At 35.7% G+C, this 14,894-nt stretch overlaps 1 protein-coding gene across 1 annotated transcript in view; it reads left to right on the top strand.

The window, feature by feature from the left end:
- LOC116275398 (centrosome-associated protein 350-like) overlaps positions 1–14,894 on the top strand; it is a 41,663-nt gene that overhangs the window by 23,055 nt on the left and 3,714 nt on the right. The window contains exons 2-5 of the mRNA XM_031667586.1: positions 7,367–7,452; positions 8,436–8,482; positions 11,693–11,807; positions 13,227–13,386. Coding sequence (XP_031523446.1) covers positions 7,380–7,452; positions 8,436–8,482; positions 11,693–11,807; positions 13,227–13,386 — 395 coding nt within the window. The 5' untranslated portion in view covers positions 7,367–7,379. The remainder of the gene's footprint in view (positions 1–7,366; positions 7,453–8,435; positions 8,483–11,692; positions 11,808–13,226; positions 13,387–14,894) is intronic.

The raw sequence follows: 14,894 nt of genomic DNA, 5'->3' as shown, positions 1-14,894 counted from the left end.
ATTGCTGGATCATATGACAGTTCTATTTGTAGTTTTATGAGGAATCTCCATACTGTTTTCCATAGTGGATATACTAGTTTACATTCCCACCAATAGTATATAAGAGTTCCTTTTTCTGTATATCCTCGCTAGCATTTGTTGTTTTTTGTCTTTTTGGTAATAGCCATTCTAACTGGAGTGAGATGATATTGTGGTATTGATTTGCATTTCCGTGATGTTTAGTGATGTTGAGCTTTTTAAAAACATGTTTCTTCACCATTTGTATTTGCCCATTTTTAATTAGATTATTTGGGGTGGTTTTTTTTTTTTTTGCTCTTAAGTTGTATGAGTTCTGTATGTTCTAGATATCAATTCCCTGACAGATGAGTAGTTTGCAGATATTTTCTCCCATTTTGTAGGTTGTTTTTTTATTCTGTTGATTGTTTCCTTTGCTGTGCAGAAGCTTTTTAGATTGATATAATGCAATTTGTTAATTTTTGCTTTTGTTTCTTGTGCTTTTGGGGGTCTTATTCATAAAATCTTTCACCAGACCAGTGCTCTGAACTGTTTGTTTCCCTTATATTTTCTTCTAATTATTTTGTAGTTTTGGGGGTCTTATATTTAAGTCTTTAATCCATTTCAAGTTGATTTTTGTGTAGGGTGAGAGATGGGGGTCTGTTTTCATTCTTCTGCATATGGATATTCAGTTTTCCCAGCACTGTTTATTGAAGAGACTATCCTTTCCCCAATGAATGTTCTTGGCACCATTGTAAAAAATTAGTTGGCTATAAATACATGGATGTTCTCTATTCTGTTCCATTGGTCTATATGTCTGATTTTATGGCAGTACCATGCTGTTTTTGTTACTGTAGCTTTGTAGTATATTTTGAAATCTGGTAGTGTGATGCTTCCAGGTTTATTTTTTTTTGCTTTGGATTGCTTTGGGAATTTGGTGTCTTTTGTGGTTCCATATGAATTTCAGGATTGTTTTTTCTATTTCTGTGAAGCATGCCACTGGTATTTTGATAGGGATTGTATTGAACCTATAGATCACTTTGGGTTGTATGATCATTTTAACAATATTAATTTTTCTAGTTCATGAACACAGGATGTTTTTCTTTTTTGTGTGTCTTCTTTAACTTTTTTCCTCAGTGTTTTACAGTTTCCTTTGTAGAGATTTTTTACTTCCTTGGTTAAACTTATTCCTAGCCAGATTTATTTTTTTGTAGTTACTGTGGATAGGATTGCTTTCTTGATTTCTTTTTAAGGTAGTTCATTATTTATGTTTAGAATCACTACTGATTTTTGTATGTTGATTTTGTATCCTACGAATTTACTGAATTCATTTATTAGTTCTAATAGTTTTTTTTGCTGGAGTCTTTGGGATTTCCTATATGTATGATTATATTGTCTGAAAACAGGGACTGTTTGACTTCCTCCTTTGCAATTTGGATGCCCTTTGTTTCTTTCTCTTGCCTAATTACTGTGGCTAAGTTTTCCAGAACTATGTTGAACAAAAGTGGTAAAAGTGGTCATCTTTGTCTTGTTTCAGATCTTAGAGGGAAACCTCATTCATGGATTACTAGGTTAAGAATACTTGTACTACATTGTGAGATTGTAGAGGTCAGAACCGTTTTTCTCTCTCTCTTTCTCTGTCTCTCTCTCTCTATTTTTTCATCTGTAAGGACCATTTCTTTTTAGTTTTTTTTAGTAACACACAATGCTTTGCACAAAGTAGGTACTCAAAAAACATTGTTAGTACAAGCTGTTGATATGCAAGTTTACTTTCCTCATTCTTAGTCTTAAAAGACAAATATTATTACATTGGGTTAAAAAAATCTTTAATACAATATATGTTTAAAAGAAAGTGATCCAGAAAGCTTAAAATTAAAAGGATAGGGCAGATGCAATAAAGCAATGTTTGCTTTTTATTAATAGCATGCAAAGTAGAATTAAATACTAAAACACATTTCTCTAGGGATAAACAGAGTCATTTTTTATTGATGAAATATAAAATCCATTGACAGCATAACCATGAACTGTTATATGCCAAATAATGATATCAAGTTATTTAGGAGTTAAGTATTTTAGAAATATGAAATGGACAAAAATTCAGTAGTTCTGGTGAATTTTTGTTCATCTCTTAATTCTTGGCAAATTAAGTAGACAAAAGATAATACATAAATGTCCAACAAATAAATAAATCCAAGTTTTCCATATGAGTGTTGAATAAGGTTATTGTCATGATATCTCTAAAAGATTTAACTGGGAAGGTGCTTTCATTATTCCCCAGGAAGTGATCTTGAATAATCTATTTGACTTGGTAAACACTTAAAAGTGGTTGGGAAAAAGGCCTTATGCAAATTGAGATTTGCACTTTAAAGATAGTAAACCTTTTGATAGATCATCTTATTATAAGTAAGTTTTTTATTACACTTTTTTCACTAATTCTATTTTCAATTTCTACAAGAATGGTGATTTAAAAAATGTATTCTTATATAAAGAACAGACCAACTTAAATACATTATATTTAAAATATTCACTTACAGGGCATGGGATAACCAAAGATTTAAAAGGTAGGTTATTGGCAAATTGAGGTGCTTCATGAGAATAGATACCACAAAACTGATTTAAAACTATAATTATAGGCCGGGCGCGGTGGCTCAAGCCTGTAATCCCAGCACTTTGGGAGGCCGAGACGGGTGGATCACGAGGTCAGGAGATCAAGACCATCCTGGCGAACACGGTGAAACCCCGTCTCTACTAAAAAATACAAAAAACTAGCTGAGCGAGATGGCGGGCGCCTGCAGTCCCAGCTACTCGGGAGGCTGAGGCAGGAGAATGGCGTGAACCCGGGAGGCGGAGCTTGCAGTGAGCTGAGATCCGGCCACTGCACTCCAGCCTGGGCGGCAGAGCGAGACTCCGTCTCAAAAAAACAAACAAACAAACAAACAAACTATAATTATAGGCTGCGTGTGGTGGCTGACACCCATGATCCCAGCATTTTGGGAGGCTGAGGTGGGATAATCACTTGAACCCAGGAGTTTGAGGCCAGCCTGGGCAACATAGTGAGACCTCATCTCTATAAAAATTTTTAAAAAATTAGCCGGGCATGGTGGTGTGCACCTGTAGCCTCAGTTATTGGGAGGCTGAGGTGGAAGGAACACGTGAGCCCAGGAGGTTGAGGCTGCAGTGAGCCCTGATTGCACTACTGCAACCTAAAACAGGACATAATTCATGTTATCTGAAAATCCTTTGAAGTATAATATACATTGAAAAAGCACATAAATGTGCAAGTTGATAAAGTCTCTTAAACTGAACGTACCCTTGAAATCAGCACCCAAATCCATGAAGATTAGCAGCACTTCCTTGCTCTAATTTCAGCCACCTCTCTAGCCACTTCAAGGGTGATGACTGTCCTCACTTCTATCACTGTAGATTCCTTTTGCTTATTTTATACTTTATTTAATGGAACTATATGGTTTTTACTCTTGTTTCTGGCATTCTTCACAACATGTTTGTGATATTCAGCTATCTTTTTGCATGTAGATGTAATTCAGTCTCATTATTAGTGGGAGATATTCTATAATTATAGTATGAACTTTTACATAAATGTCATACTTCTAATATTTAGTCATTTATATTAACGATGATTGCCCATTAATAGGGTATTTATTTTGAAGCAGATAAATTTTCTCGTTTACTCATTTATACTGTCTCAGCCTTAGTGTTAGCTAAGAAGACATAGAGATTGTGGACACATATGTAGTTTTTGATTATTTAATCTATTTATCCTTTCTATTGGAAAATTGATAATCACTGTATATTTCAGCACTTATTTTAGTTTTAAAGCAAAAAGATGTCTGCCCAAAGAAATTTTTTGTCTAATCATGACAGATACTCTAGTAATATAACTGATGTTTGCTTAATTTTTCAGTTGGCTAGATTAAAAATCTTTTTATCAAAAGGAAAATGAGTTAATTTTTTGTTTTTGTTTTTTTTTTTTGAGACAGAGTCTTACTCTGTTGCAAGGCTGGAATGCTGTGGTGCAATCTCAGCTCACTGCAACCTCTGACTCCCTGGTTCAAGCAATTCTCCTGCCTCAGCTTCCTGAGTAGCTGGGATTACAGGCACCTGCCACCATGCCTGGCTAATTTTTGTGTTTTTAGTAGAGACGGAGTTTCACTGTGTTGGCCAGGATGGTCTTGATCTCTTGACCTCATGATCCGCCTGCTGCGGCCTCCCAAAGTGCTGGGATTACAGGCGTGAGCCACTGCACCAGGCCAAAATGAGTTAATTTGTTAAACTGTGTTGGCAGATTAAAGTTTTATGGTTGATAAAATGTTGTTTTTCTACCATGCTCCTCTATTTTCAGAAAACTTGTTTACTTTTCTTAGAGCCATATTCTATAATCTATGAAAAAATTTTATTTTTAGAACTTTTTTTTTTTTTTTGAGATGGAGTCTTGCTCTCTTGCCCAGGCTGAAGTGTAGTGGTGTGATCTCAGCTCACTGTAACCTGTGCCTCCTGGGTTCAAGCAGTTCTCCTGCCTCAGCCTCCCGAGTAGCTGGTCTTACAGATGTGCGCCACCATGCCTGGCTGATTTTTGTATTTTTAGTAGAGACTGGGTTTCGCCATGTTGGCCAGGCTGGTCTTGAACTCCTGACCTTGGGTGATCCACCCGCCTCAGCCTCCCAAAGTGTTGGGATTACAGGCGTGAGCCACTGTGCCCAACCCTATTTTTAGAACATTTTTGAGGTGTTTTCTAGGAACATTTATAAGTCAGGATTATTTACTCTGATAAATCAGATTAAATTAACTTCCTTAAAAATTAACCATACCTTTTAGTTTTACATATTTTGACCTAATAGGTGAGCCCTTCTTTTTCTTAAATTTAAATTGGTGTTTTTAATATTCAACATACTGTACTGCCTCTGCATACAACTAAGTGGAGAAAATAATGTTTATCAAATATGACAGGTTTAATATATTTGTAAGGCAAATAACTCATCAACTTGATAAGAAGAACATTAAGATCCTGGTAGGTAAGTGGGCAAAGGATAGAAAAGACAATTCACAAATGAAGCACTAAGGTTAAGATATAGAGCAGAACGTTTTATCCTGCTAGCATCTACCAAATTCAAATTAAAGCGTACATTTTTTTCCTGTTAAATCAGCAAAAGTAGAAAGAATAGATAATATTGAGATATTTATGAAATGGGTAGGCCCTTCTTGGAAGACCCATTGTATTTCAGTGACATGGTGTTTCAAGAGCAACATGTCCTTCACATTCTTTCGTTCAGTTTTAGCACACTTTGCAGATACTGTTCTAAATAAATAATCCAAATAAGCAGAAATTCATAGATACAAATATGTTCATTTCAGTATTATTTGTAGAAGAGAAAATGGGACATAGTATTGTATTGGATATCTCTTGTTGTGTAATTCATAACCTCCCACCCCAATTTAAGCAGTTTAAAACACAAAACATTTGCGATCTCACACTTTCTGTATGTAAGGAATTCAGGAGCAGCTTATCTGGGTGATTTTGGCTCAGTGTCTGTCATGAGGTTGCAGTCAGGATGTCAGGTAGAGCTGTAGTCCTATGAAGATTTGACTTGGGCTGGAGGATCTACTTGCAAGGGATAGCTCACCCACGTAACTGTAGGCAGGCGGCTTCAGTTCTTTGCCACATGGACATCTATAGGATTGCTTGACTGTTCTTAGGACATGACACCTGGATCCTTGAGGTATAAAGAGAGAAGGGAATGTGTTTTATAGCCTAGTCTTGGAAGTCACATGTTGTCACTTTCATCACATGTGATATTAGTTTAAAATAAGTCTCTAAGTCCCATCACATTCAATGGGAGAATAATTAATTTCCACATTTTGAAGAAAGGAGTATGAAACAAATTTTGAATATGTTTTAAAACCACCACAAATGTCCAGCAGTTAGGTAAAGTAGGGCACAAAATTGAAGTTACAGTGATGATAGTAATAAAATTATTTATTAATGATTGTATTAGGATTTAGGGAGTAATGAGTTTTTCTTCTTATATTTTTCAAACTTTGTGTTGTTACATGATTTTTATAAGAGACTAGTTCCTCTATATTCATAGGAAAATATAGTATGACTTATCACTAAGCTGTCTAACCATAGGCAGATCATGATCTTTCCCTTTGAGTTGTGACGTAATTTTTTTCCTTTCATTTTTTTATTGCGGTAAAATATACATAACATAAAATTTACCATTACAACCATTTCTTAAGTATACAGTTCAATGGTGTTAAGTACATTCATATTGTTTTACAGCCATCACCACCATCCATTTCCAGACTTCTTTTCATTTTGCAAAACTGAAACCCATTAAACAGTAACTCCCATTCATCTCTTTCCCCAGCCCCTGGCAACCACCATTCTACTTTTTGTCTCGATGATTTTGACTATTCTTACTGTCTCATATAAGTGGAATCATACAGTATTTGTCTTTTTGTGATTGGCTTATTTCACTTTAGTATAATGTCCTCAAGATTCTTTCATGTTGTATCATATATCAGATTTCCTTCCTTTTAAGGCTCAATAATATTCTATTATATATATAAATGTCATTTTGCTTATTCATTCATTTGTTGATAGATAGTTGGGCTACTTCCATGTTAGCTACTATGAATAATGCTGCTTTGAACATGGTTGTACAAATAGTTCGAGCCTCCACAAGTTTTTTGGTTGTATACTATATTTGTCCATTCTCACACTGCTATAAATTACCCGAAACTGGGTAATTTATAAAGAAAAGATGTTTAATTGGTTCACAGCTCCACATGGCTGGGGAGACCTCAGGATACTTACAATCATGGCAGAAGGCACCTCTTCACAGGGTGGCAGGAGAGAGAATGAGTGCAAGCAGGGGAAATGCCAGATACTTATGAAGCCATTAGATCTCATGAGACTCACTATCATGAGAATAGCATAGGGGAAACTGCCCCCCGATCCAATTACTTCTACCTGGTTCTGCCCATGACACTTGGGGATTATGGAGATTACAATTCAGGGTGAGATTTGGGTGGGGACACAGAACCAAACCGTATCATATATCTAGAAGTAGAATTGCTGGATCTTATGGTAATTCTAATTTTACTTTTTTGAGGAACTGCCACACTGTTTTCCATAGTGACTGTACCATTATACATTACCACCAATAGCACACACGGGTTCTAGTTTTGCAAATCTTTGCCAGCAGTTACTATTTTGTGTGTTTTTGATAGTAGCCTGTCCTATTTACATCCTAATGGGTGTGAAGTAGTCATAATATAATTTGTAATGAGTTATTTTTCTGAGGAAAAATAATATAAGATTGATGTTCAGTGAATGCTGATGTGATTGCAGGTAAATTGGCAGGATGAGGAGCAGCAAATCAAAAGAGGTGCCTTTACAAAATCCAAGGAACTCTCAAAGCAAGGATACTGTTCAAGGTATGATTTTGTTTTTTTAAAGGGAACTTAATACCTCATTTAGGTCATGTGTATTACATTTTGGTCTAATAAATAAATGAAAATTATACCTATGCTTTGATTTATAGAAAGTGGATAAATAATTTTTAAATTCTCTTATATTTTAAATATACATGGTGCTTCATGTTAAAAGCATCCTATAGTAAACTGTTTTGTAAAGCAGGAATCCTTTTTTAAAATGAACCAGTATATGTAAAATTTTTCAGAAATTCTGGCCTAATTTCAATAAATGGTATAGCCCCAATATAGTTACAGACTTACAGGGTTACAGATAATAATAGTAAGAGTCTCACTGAATTCTTTTTAAAATAATGCATTAGAGGTAATTTTAAGGCATGATATTTTTTGAGGGAGATTGACAAACTAGAGTACATCTGGAGGAAGATTATTGGGTTTGTGAAAGATCTGGAAATCGAGTCATATGAAGAGTATTTGGAGGAAGTGGAAATACTTATCCTGAAGAAGGATGACTTATGGAAAATACATGACCTTAAACTATTTGAAGGGTTGTTATCTGAAAGACTGAATGGATTTTACCTATGTTTTTACTAGTAGATCAAAATCTGGAGTAGCTTTCTAATCTTTCTCACATTGTATTATAAAATATAGTACAATATAAAATTTTTGTTCAGCTCATTGGGGTAAACTGAGGGTGCTGCTTATTTTTGGAGCTGTCTGATACAGATGTGAGTGGAAATGCCAGTCCAATGGTAGCAGTGTCTATTTACCTTTAAACCATATGTTGGGAATGTTGGCTTAATAATCTTATAGATAAAAACCCATTTTGACTCAATATAATAAAGCATTTGCTGAGGAATTGTTCTGCCTAATAAGGTAGTTTTCAGACTTTTGAGTGCATTTGGGAGCTTATTAATATTCAGATTTTGAGGTCTAATTCAGAGATTCTGGTTGATTGATATAGTAAATATCATTTTTTTTCCTAGGAGATATTACCACATCGTGGGATGCACTTTCTCAGACCAAGGCTGCTGTAAGTAGTTTTAGCATCCATTTATTTATTTCTAGATGAAAATCAATTTCCTGTTATGATTGAATAGATTAAAATTTTTTCCATTCTGTTCTTTAAAATTTACTTTTATTTTTATTTTTTGTTATACAGACGGGTTCTCACTGTGTTGCTCAGGCTGGTCTTGAACTCCTGGGCTCAAGAGATCCCCCCTCTCTCTCTCTCTCTCTTAGTCTCTCTCTCTCTCTATATATATATATATATATATATATATACACGCACACACACACACTGTATATTATAAAATAAACATAAATGACAACTTTTAAATGGTAAAGTAATAAACAGGATACTACTTTAGGGATTAGGAGCACAAGCACCATGGCGTATAAAGTATTAAAATTAACTGGTTGTGGTGGCTTACACCTGTAATCCTAGCACTTTGGGAGGTCGAGGTGGGTAGATAGCTTGAACCCAGGAGTTTGAGATTAGCCTGGGCAACATGGCAAAGCCCTGTCTCTACCAAAAAAAGACAAAAATTAGCCAGGCTTGGTGGTGTGCACCTGTAATCCCTGCTGCTCAGGAGGCTGAGGCAGGAAGATTGCTTGAGCCCAGGGAGGTTGAGGCTTTGAGGTTGCAGAGACCCTTGATTGTGCCACTGTGCTTTAGCCTGAATGACAGAGCAAGACCCTGTCTCAGTAATAATAATAATTTGTACTGTTTATTCACCTTTAATAAATTTGTTCACTTGGTAGGTGGAAAAGAGAATTTAAGCTGAATGCAGTGGCGCACCCCGTAATCCCAGCACTTTGGGAGGCCAAGGTGGGAGGATCATTTTGAGCCCAGGAGTTCAAGACCAGCCTGTAAAACATGGCAAAACCCCATTTCTGCAACAGTACAAAAATTAGCTGGGTGTGGTGGCATGCGCCTGTGGTCCCAGCCACTCGGGAGGCTGAGGTGGGATGATTACCTGAGCCCGGGAGCTCAAGGCTGCAGTGAGCTGTGATCATACCACTGCATTCCAGCCTGGGCAACAGAATGAGATCCTGTCTCAAAAAAAAAAAAGAAAGAAAGAAAGAAAGAAAAATTTAAAACAGAGGATGAAGGTAGTGGCTTTGTCTATGTAGAAGGCTCATCGTTAGGGAGGAAATGAAGGAAACCAACTTCTTGAATGGACTGTGAGTTATTCTTCCTTTCCAATTTGGATGCCCTTTATTTCTTTCTGTTGTCTGATTGCTCTAGCTAGGACTTCCTGTACTATGTTGAATAACAGTGTTGAAAGAGTTACTTCTTTTTTGTGGCAATAACAGGTTTTTTCTCTTACTACTGAAGAAGAATGACTGTGGGCAACCTGTTCCCATTTGTGTTCTGGCCAATCTTGTCTAGAGTTTAGGAATCCAAGTTTGGCAGGTGATACAAATAGTTCATTCAAAGGGAAACTCTTTTCTTTTTAATTTGCTCTCTGGGCAAATTACTTTCCTAATATACCCTTTTTTGTTTTCTATACCACCTGATTTTGAATCACCTACTTCTTTACTAAGTATTTCAGTGATATTTTCTGTCCTCTAATCTTTAGAACTAGTTTGAAAATAAATCTGGAAAAGGTGATATAACCTAGATTTGGTCCCAGTGCAGAGTCGTATTTTGGCCCTATGAATGTAGCAATATATATTCTCTCTCTTCTACCTGAGCATTATATTTTGTATGGTATAGAAATAGTTTTTATCCACCAGTTTAACTTAGTGCTACACTAATTTAGAGTTAAACTGTTAATAGTTGTTTTTCAAAACTATTGGGTGTTTTTGAAGAACATTTAAGGATGATAAAGGAATATAAGTAGGGGAGACAATCTAATGTAGAACTATTAGTATATCAAAAATTATTCCAATTTTTAAAATGCATTGGGATGCAAAAATCTGAAGGAAGGCTGGGTGCAGTCGCTCATGCCTGTAATCGCAGCACTTTGGGAGGCTGAGGCAGGTAGATCACTTGAGCTCGGGAGTTCGAGATCAACCTGGACATTTGGGAGCTTATTAAAATTCAGATTCTGAATTTTAAACCCCGTCTCTACAAAAAATATAAAATTAGCTGGGCTAATTAGTGGTGTACATCTGTAGTCTCAGCTACTTGGGAGGCTGAGGTGGGAGGATCGCTTGAGCCCAGGATGCAGAGGTTGCAGTGAGCTGAGATCATGTGACTGCACTCCAGCCTGGGTGACAGAGTGAGACCCTGTCTCAAAAAAAAAAAAAAAAAAACTGAAGGACGATATACCAAAATTTTATATAAAGTGTCTATATGTGATGGAATTTTGATGATTTTAATTTTATTTTTTATATTGTTTCTGTTTTCCTAGTTTTTTCTTATAAGCATGTAATATTTTACTATTTAGGAAAAAATGCTTTTCAGTCATTGAGAACATTGGTGGTTATAACCAAAAGTTGACTTATATTGCAGAGTTATATTTTCTCTTTATTGTGAAACTTATTTTATAGACATAAAACTGTAAAACACAGTGGCTGTTTGAGTACTTATAGTCCTAAATTTTGGTCCAGGTAAATAATTCTTTACTCATTTTTGCGTGTAAAATGCACAGGATATATTGCATAATGGTGTGTCACATATAAAGTCAGATAATTGGCTGAACGTGGTGGCTCATGCCTGTAATCCCAGCACTTTGGGAGGCCGAGGCGTGTGGATCACCTGAGGTCAGGAGTTTGAGAACAGCCTGGCCAACATGGGGAAACCCCATCTCTATGAAAAATACAAAAATTAGCCCGGTGTGGTGGCGCACGCCTGTAATCCCAGCCACTAGGGAGGCTGAAGGAGAATCTCTTGAACCCGTGAGGTGGAGGTTGCAGTGACCCGAGATCGTGTCACTGCACTCCAGCCTGCATGATGGACCAAGACCGTCTCAAAAAAAAAAAAGTCAGATAATTTACTACTTTTTTTTTACTAAACAATTTAAAAAATAGGTCAGCATATCAAGTGGAAACTCTTTGATATTCTTCAGAATCTTACTGATTTTTCTTGTCTAAATTTGGGGAGCATTATGCCAGATATTATTACAGCTAAAGTAAAAAATGATGAAAAACAAATATTTTAAGAAAGCATTCCTGAGTTTTTTTTCTACTTTGGAAAAAGGTATCGGGCAATATACTTTTAAATAACCATGTAAATTGATGGTGGATTATTTACGGAATTAACTTATGTCTTGTGATGGTATTTAAACTTTAGCTGAGACACATTGAAAATAAATTAGAAGTAGCCCCTACAAGTACAGCTGTGTGTGATTCTGTCATGGATACCAAGAAGTCTTCTACAAGTGCTACCCGAAAAATAAGTAGAAAAGGTATGTATGAAGTTACTTCCAAATATATACATATATTAAATATAAATTTTGAAAAAACAGACAGCTCTATCTACAGGGGTATAGCCTGTAGATCTAGCCACCACACCTGGCTAATCTTATTTTATCTTTTGTAGAGACAAAGTCTCTCTGTGCTGCCCAGGCTTGTCTTGAACTCCTGGCCTTAAGTAATCCTCCCATCTTGGACTCCTTAAAGTGCTGGGATTATAGGTGTAGCTACCACACTCTGCCTTAAATATAAGTTGTTGATGTAGTAGTTTTGTTTCAGTTTAATTTCTTCTTATAGTCTCGTGTTGCTTGCTTTTTTGTCAGAGACACTGGCATTTAATCTTTTTCTTTTGATATTGGGTAGCTATGAAATAGCCTCATGTTCAGTGACTGTAGATGGTGTTTTCACCATCTTTTGATCAGGGACTTTAGCACTATTACATCACCCTTGACAATGAGTTTTCATTTGTTTTTAGCGATGAGTTTCATTTTGAGGTTATGTATGTCTGATTTGTTTTTTAAATTCACAGATAAATAGTGCTTTGGAAATGAAATTTAATTGACTTAATAAAATGTATATTTTTGTTGGGATTTAAAATCATAAATGGAATCTCTTTCATATGGTGACTGTTATAAAATGATACAATGCAAATATTTTCTTGGGTTACCTTTTGTATTTTGATCTTGTGGTTTCTTTCCTTTTTTTTTTCTTTTTTCTTTTTTTGAAACAGAGTCTCACTCTGTTGCCCAGGCTAAAGTGCAGTGGTGTGATTTCTACTCACTGTATCCTCTGCGTCCCAGGTTCAAGCGATTCCCCTGCCTCAGCCTCCTGAGTAGCTGTGCCACTAGGCCTGGCTAATTTTTGTATTTTTAGAAGAGATGGGGTTTCACCATGTTGGTCAGGCTGGTCTTGAACTCCTGACCTTGTGATCCGCCTACCTTGGCCTCCCAAAGTGCAGGGATTACAGGTGTGAGCCATCATGCTGGGCCATTCTGTGGTTTTTTAATTGGTGGGTGAAAACCTCCAGGTCAGTACTTTCTACCTAAACTGTGATATATTTATATATATAAATATTTATATACATAGATAGATAGATTTTTTTTTTTAACCTGGCAGTTTGTTAGGTTGTATCTGATACTTCTCTTTTAAGTGAGAGCCATGACAAAAATAAATTTTATATGTAGAATTTTATTTTGCATTGTTTGCTCAGAATATAATTTCTCTATCAATGGAGTTACTTTAACAATTTAACCTGAATGTTTTTCATCTACTTATATAATATAATATCCAACTAGAGATACTAGAGATAACTTCTATTATTTCTATACCTAATTTTTTTTTAAGATACCAGCCAAATTCAGAGGCAGTTGTATTTTATATCATATGTTCTCACAGATTTCCTTTTCCTTCAGATGGTAGATACCTGGACGATTCTTGGGTTAATGCTCCAATCTCCAAATCCTCTAAATCACGAAAAGAGAAATCTCGTAGTCCTCTCAGAGCTACCACCCTGGAGAGTAATGTGAAGAAAAATAATCGTGTGGAATTTCGTGAACCTTTGGTTTCTTATAGGTTAGTATTGAAAAAAAAAGGTATCAAATAGGTTTAGCCTGTAATATTTACAGTAAGAGTATACTTTGTTTTCTGAGTTTTTGACAGCACTCTGGTTGTGAAATAGTGTAATACTCTAGTATTACTACCTTTTTCATTCTTCACAAAAGATGGCTACAAAAGATAGTGCAAACATGAAATACTGACTGCAGTAGCCTCTTCTACAGATAAATATTCAAGGGGAAAGAAATAGTAATAGTTGCCTCAGGCCACCTTTATTGTAATAAATATATTTCCTAGAAACAAATTATTCCATCTCTGGAAGTGTGGCTTTTTTGTTTCTTCTTAATAACTCAGATCATTTATTTTATATAGTGAACTTTATATTGCTAACTTTTTTTCTTTTTTGAGAGGGGAGCATTAATTAGTCACATAAAATTCCTTTCTTATTGAGAATATGAGTTGATTTATTGTTTTATTTTGTTGCCAATGGCTTTCAGCAACTTAGATGTTCAAGATTGATGTAAGAATTTTGATAGTATAGATGATATAAAATGCTTTGCATTTTTGTTAACATAGCTTAAGATATTCAACTGATAAACTTACAGAATTTTGTATTTGAGAGACACTTTACTAATGATTTCAGTGCATTCATATTCTTAGTATGGCAAATATTAATAAGTAATAAACACTGGGCCTTTTTTTTGTTTCATCTGTAAGCTTTTTTGTGTGTTTTAAACACAAATCAAGAAGTTTCATGATGATACTTGGTAGTTCTAGGTATATGTTTGTACTCTTAAATTTTACATACGTTGGGAGATGGATGTGGATTGTCAGTTCAATTTTTAATATGTTGCATTTGATGCAATTTTGAATTATCTAGGTGGAAATATTAAGTAGGCATTTAAAAATTTGGGTAAGAATGTATGTGGGATGGTCAGGGCTGAGAATATAAATCTGGGAGTTATCACTAGTATTGAAGCACTAGAAGGGCTGGAAAAAATATAGAAAGAAGGTCAGGGGTATAATCTGGGTAAAGTTCAGAGTTTAAAAAAAAGGAGAAGGGAAAAGTTTGAAGAAGAATAATCGAAGTTCAGAATCTCTAAACACACAGATATTAAGCAACTTGCCTAGAGACATAATCATTATCAGAATTGAGACTGAGTTGCTCACTTCATATTTATGTTCAGTGTTCTTCCTGCAAATAATACTACTTTACATTTAGAAGTATGTAAATTATGGTTTTTGGTTTTTGAGACAAGGTCTTGTTCTGTTGCCCAGGCTGGAGTGCAGTGGCACAATCGTGGCTCACTGCAACCTCCGCCTTCTGGACTCAGGCGATTCTCCCACCTCAGCTTCCTAAGTAGCTGAGACTTACAGGCGCGAGCTACCATGCCCGACTAATTTTTTTTTTTTTTTGATAGAGATGGGGGTTTCACCATATTGCCCAGGGGGGTCTTGAACTCATGTGCTCAAGTGATCCACCTGCCTCGGCCTCCCAAAGTGCTTGGATTACAGACGTGAGCCAC

This window comes from Papio anubis, chromosome 1, assembly GCF_008728515.1.
Source record: "Papio anubis isolate 15944 chromosome 1, Panubis1.0, whole genome shotgun sequence".
Classification (NCBI taxonomy): Eukaryota; Metazoa; Chordata; class Mammalia; order Primates; family Cercopithecidae; genus Papio; species Papio anubis.
Note: the sequence above shows the minus strand (reverse complement) of the source record. Positions and strands in the feature narration are given on the sequence as shown.